The 6,254-nt window shown below is 33.9% G+C and overlaps 1 protein-coding gene across 1 annotated transcript; it reads right to left on the bottom strand.

Annotated features, from left to right (window-relative positions):
* Positions 1 to 2,775: 2,775 nt before the first annotated feature.
* On the bottom strand, positions 2,776 to 3,069 carry LOC111895287 (PH domain-containing protein YHR131C-like). Its single transcript, XM_023891378.1, has one exon. It carries the CDS (start codon positions 3,067 to 3,069, stop codon positions 2,776 to 2,778), a length of 294 nt encoding a protein of 97 aa, XP_023747146.1.
* Positions 3,070 to 6,254: the final 3,185 nt, after the last annotated feature.

Below are 6,254 nucleotides of genomic sequence, written 5' to 3' on the forward strand. Positions count from 1 at the left end.
ACAGTACGCTACATTGCTCCTAGAAGGAAAATGGACGAAAGAAAAAGCAGGTTTGAAGCGCTCAACGTCAACGAATAACAAATACATAAAAAAATGTCATTTGATTATTAACAGTTATAATAAAAAAAATAATAATAATGTTTTTGTTCTTTTACAAAAATCAGTAAGGAAACGGCATTTTATTCATACAGGAGAAAATAAGAGTGTAAATATAAAAAGATAAAATTAGAAAACAACATCGATCGATCATGTTATATTTTCTAGATTTCAATTTTAATATTTTTTAATATTATATAACTTCACCAATATATTTACTTGCTCTCTGTTTACATTGAAAAACATCATGTCGATTTTAATTAACGATTTCGTCTAGAGGTTCTCTCTCTTTTTTTTTTTTCTCTGCATATCATATTTACATCAATTTATTAAAGACTATATGTAAATTTGGTTCCTACGAGTAGCAAAAAAAAAATGACAAAATTGCAAAATTGGTCCCTATGGTTGTCAAAAATCTGTAACTTTGGTCCAAAAAAGTTTGATGGTGCATTAGTGGTCCAATTTTGGATACCTCGTATGTTTTTGGTCCCTATGGTTGTCATTTTTTGTGGTTTTAGTCCATATCCTACTTTAAATGACAAAAATGCCCTCAAATATATATAATTTAAAATTTCTTTTATTTAGTTTATTATTATTTAATTAAAAAGCCAAAAAAAACCCCTTACCCACCCCACCCCTCCTAATTTCTTTTTAATATTTGGAACCACGATCCGGTCACCACCACTGTCGAACCGCTAACCTCTTCACTGGAACACCGTCATTCTCTTTCAACATTTATTATTTCACCTTCACTGGAACCTTCATAAACCACCATTATACCATCACTAACAGCCACCGACATCACATCAAGATCCAAAAATCGAAAATGGTTCGATAAATCAAATTATCCGTCGAAATTGGAGGAAGGGATAAATAGGGAGGGAATAGAGGTGGGTTAATCGTGTTTGGATGAACATGATTGGTTCTAGTGGCGGGTTTATTTCGAATGGAGAACCAGATGAGCGGTGGTGGTTTCTCATAGCAATGGTGGTTGATGAGATTCGTCGCCCCTAAATCCACATCACATTAACCCTAAAATCCACGATTGCACCACCATCATCAACCTTGCTCCACCATCTGATCAGTCGAGATCCAACACCAACATGATTATCCACCATCTTCACACATCATCATCATCTCCTTCAGATAACAACACAACTGGAAATGAAGGGTAGATAGATTTCCTCATCAACTAGAACCTAAGGCTTGGGCAGAAGAGTACTCGAAAATTATGGACTGAAATTCGAGTTTGGAGGCGCTGATGATGGTCATAGGGTACTCTAACTTGACCACCAGTTCTGTGGTTTAGGGTTTGTAAATCCTAGCTCCATCGACAACAAAATCTATGGCAAATGTGATCGGGGCGAAGCACATGAGAGATAGAATAGGGTGAAAGATCAGATAGCGATGACAACAGTTGTTTCCTGATGAGTTATGCGGCTGTCGGTTGCTGTTCCAGACAGAGGGTTCGCCAAAGGGTGGAGATTGATGAATGGCTTCTCTGTTCCCGATAAAAATGAAAACGGGAGGGGGAAAGTGGTTTATTGGTTATTTATTTATTTTCTTTTTTTGTTTCAAGTTAATAAAAAAGGAAAAAGTTAATTATAAGGGCAAAAATGTCTTTTTAAGTGTACAGGGACCAAAATTACTAAAAAGATCCGGAATTGGACCACTCACGCACCACCAAACCTTTTTGGACAAAAAACATATTTTTTTTGTCAACCATAGGAACCATTTTTGCAATTTTGTCAAAAGAAATTTATGGATGAAATACAAAATCCTTTTTACTTGTATTGTTGGTTTAATATTGAATCTTTTTTGGATATAGACCCTCTCAAACATAAAATCTATCTTATCCTTTTAAATTATATTCCATCTGTCTCAAAATTATTGTCAATAGACAAAAAACACACATATTAAGGAAACATTAATTACTATTAATTTTATACAAAATGATAGCTTTGTCGTTACTTTGCATTTAATGTTTCATTAAATACTTAGTTGGTTAAGTAATAATTATAGGTATTTTGGTAAAATGTTAGGCTATGGGGAGTGGTCACACCCACCCCACTGGAAAAGTGTTGCCACATATGCATCATGTCAGTTTCACACCCAACCCACTAAAGACTGGAAATGGTTACCAATCCATAAATTCTTTTTTTTTTTTTTTAATTTTTTACTCCCTCCGTCCCAATATTATTGTCAACAGACAAAAAACACACAAATTAAGAAAAACATTAATTACCACTAACTTTATATAATAAAATGACAGTTTTGTCCTTATTTTGCATTTAATGTTCAATTAAATGTTTAGTTGGTTAATTAATAATGAGGGGGTATTTTGGTAAAAATATTATTTATTTTTAGAAGTGGACTATTATTTTGGGACAAACCAAAAAGGAAAGATGGACTATAATATTGGGACGGATGAAGTAATTTTTTGACCATTATATTAATTAAAAAGCATAATTTATAACATACATTAATTTTTTAAAACATAAAAAAATAAGAGCACATTTCATTAATTAAAACATAGAAATTTAAAACTTAAATTAGTAAAATTAAACATTACATTGTCTAAATAAAATAAAAATTAAAAAACATAAAAAAAATAGAAAAATAACATTACATTGTCTAAATAAAATAAAATTTAAAAAAGATTAAAAACATAGGAAAATTCTAATCGTCGTCGTTGTCGTCACCGGTATCATCCGCCTCGTCTCCACTACCGTCATCCTCCTCATCGTCACCATCGTCATCATCGTCGCACTCACCGTCATTTTGCCCTTGAAATTGTCGTTCCCATATGTATTCGGTCAAATCATGTCGTAGATTGTGATGTGTTTCACGGTTTTGTATTTCCAAAACCCTTGAGAAGTATGTCGGACTGCCAACTTGTATTACTGCGGGTGGGTTAAGTATATCGTTTGTGGTATATGAGCAAATAGCCCTACCCTCTTCTTCTATTATCATGTTATGTAAAATAACACAAGCAGTCAACACGGTCCTCAATTTTTCTCTGTCCTATGTTCGTGCCAGATGTTTGATTATTTGTCACCTTTGTTTGAGGACTCCAAACGCCCGTTCTACATCCTTCCTTGCAGATTCTTGTGCTAACTTGAACATTTTTCGTTTATCGTCGGCCGGAAATGTGTATGACTTGACAAATGTAGCGTATTATGGATATATCCCATCACTAGGTAATACCCATATTTGTATTCATTTCCATTGACAACATATGGCATTTCTAGTGCTTTGCCTGTAAAATATCGTTAAATATCGGAGACGCTTGAAGCACATTCAAGTCATTGTTTGACCTGGCCATACCAAAGAATGCATGCCAAAACCATAGGTCATTTGAAACCACCGCCTCCAAAACAACAGTCGGCACCCCATGATCACCTCGCGTGAACTGGCCATGCCACGCGTTGGGACAATTTTCCCACTCCCAATGTTTACAATCAATGCTACCAAGCATCACTGGAAAACCATGTTTCGCTTGATGTGCGGCATACAACTGTTCGACATCGCTTTTAGTCGGATGTCACAAGTATATGTCACGGTAAAGCTCTATGACATACTCACAAAATAAATATATACACTCTCGACCCGTCCTCTCAGACATTTTCAGATACTCATCTGATGCGTCTGCGGTTATACCATATCCCAACTGTCTTAGAACGGCCGTACATTTTTGTATTGTGGTAAAACCGTGTTTACTTCTAACATCCCATCGTAATTGCAAAAATTCATAATTACGTGCCAAATCTCTAGCTATACGTAAAAATAAAGTTCTACTAATACAAAAACGTTCTTCGAATTTAGATAGATCATATAAACTATCATCGACAAAATAATCACGTACCAAAAGTTCATGTGCCGCCTCTCAATCCCGGTTGATCCATTTTCTATGCTTCTTGTCGACGTTTGAACTTTCGCCTCTCTCACGTACCACGTCTCGTGCCGCGGATAACAACATATACAAAATAAAATCGTCATCAAAATCGTTATCATCGGAAGACGAAATAATTGGAGGTGCAAAATTATCCATTTTTTGGTTTGATGTGTGCGTTTTGAAAAAATGTGGGTGTGGTTTAGTGGAAATTATGAATAAAGTGGATGTATATATAGAGAATTTGAAAAATTAAAATTTTTTTTTTATTTAAACGGTCATATTATAACGTTCGAAAATCAATTGGCCAATCAAACACGTCGTCTTTGTCCGTCTTCCGCCTCACGCCACACGCAGCCCACCGGACTTGGGAGCGGTGTTCACGCGTGGGAGAGGTTGCCACCTCAGCCCAAGACGCGTGAAATTACCCCCATACCGGGTAGCCTTATTTTTTTTTTAAAATGAGACTATTATTTTGGAACAAACCAAAACCAAAAAATGAAAGATAGATTATAATTTTTGGACGGATGGAGTGTATATATATATATATATATATATATATATATATATATATATATATATATATATATATATATATATATATATATATATATATATATATATATAGGGCCGGCTCAAGTGTTTACAAAACAAAGCAAAGCATAGGGCCCCAAATTCTAAAGGGCCTCCAATTTTAAATCTTATTCATTAATTCTAGTCAAGAAAGTACTATATCATTCGATTGTTAGGCACATTGGGGGGAAGCGACGATTCAATTTCCAAAGAAATGTAGAAAAAAAAAACGCAGCCTTCTGTTGATTGATATGTTCAAGTGTTCTTCTAAGTTCTAATCTTCTTCCTTCTCGGCTCGACGACTTCTCCTGTCCTCTACTCCTCCAGCCTCTATTATAAAATATAGTCTGAAAGTGAAACAAAGAAACGCAACGGCCTTCTCTGTTCTTCCTTCCGTTCTCTAATGCAAAGATTGTGATTCTCCATTGTTCAGAGGCTTCAAAAGGACAAGACTAATGGTTAACTGAAATTCGGAAACGATATGTATTTCAATGATTCCAGTTTCCATTATCTGATAATCTGATTAATGATTATCTTAGACTTCTGGTTCTAGTTTTGAGTTTTCCTTTTTTTCCAATTTCCATTATCTATTCTGCCAGGTGCTATATAATTTTATTAAAGGTTCATATCTTTTTAACCAACCATATTAATGATTTTTATGAGTTTGAATTATAGCATTAGTCTATCTATATGCTTTTATGGTATAAAGTTTAACGAGGAAATCAAAAGCTTCTAAAAGTCTATAAGTCATATTGATTATAAGCTAGAATCGTAACTCAGTCACATCCAAATTTAATTGGGTGCCTTTTGAACTCGTGTACCAAATAGAAGATAGATAACAATTAGTAAGTGAAGTTATATACGAGCTTTACTAGTTGTACAATCAATAGGGGCAAGGACACATCATCTTGACCATTATAATAGAATGCCAAGCAACTGTCAGTTAAAAAAATTAACTATGTTTATAAACTTTTTAGTTTATTATTGTCGTTTCCAAAATTGGATAAAGGATGAAGGTTTATAACATGAAGTATAGTAAATGTCAAAGGGCCCCAATTTTTTTGTTCGCTTAAACCCCCAAAATGGTCGAGTCGCCCCTATATATATATATATATATATATATATATATATATATATATATATATATATATATATATATATATATATATATATATATATATATATATATAAAATCATGTCAAATTTAAACTTTTTCATAACACTTAAAACCATTTATCACTACAAAATTTGTTTTCAAAATGTAACATATCAGAGTTTTCCCAGAAACATAAACAAAATAGGAGGAGTTGTACGATCACGTCTTTGCCTTGTTATGATCCCCTGATGTTAGGGATGTCAAAAAGTCCCGTGGGGGCCCCGTCCCGTGTGGGGGAATTTCTTAAAAAAATTGGGGACGGGGGCGGGGGCGGGGGTTGGTAGTCCCGTCCCGAAACTCCCGTGGGGGCCCCGTTAATAAATTATATAAATTGACATATATTCATTATATAAATATAATAAACAATATAATGATTTTTACATACAAAAATTCAACAAAAACATGTTTTAAAGTTGTTTGTAACATGTAAAATTATGTTATAAATATCTATTTGTTACCCAAAAAAATAGTTTCTTTTAGGCCAAACAAGAACTTATTTTAGCCCAAATAAGTTAGCCCAAAATAAAACGGGGGCGG

This window comes from Lactuca sativa, chromosome 9 (assembly GCF_002870075.4).
Source record: "Lactuca sativa cultivar Salinas chromosome 9, Lsat_Salinas_v11, whole genome shotgun sequence".
In the NCBI taxonomy this organism is placed as follows: domain Eukaryota; kingdom Viridiplantae; phylum Streptophyta; class Magnoliopsida; order Asterales; family Asteraceae; genus Lactuca; species Lactuca sativa.

What these genes read in the sequence shown, in the direction of transcription:
- LOC111895287 (XM_023891378.1), bottom strand. Translation starts at nt 3,069, where the DNA reads ATGATAATAGAAGAAGAGGGTAGGGCTATTTGCTCATATACCACAAAC.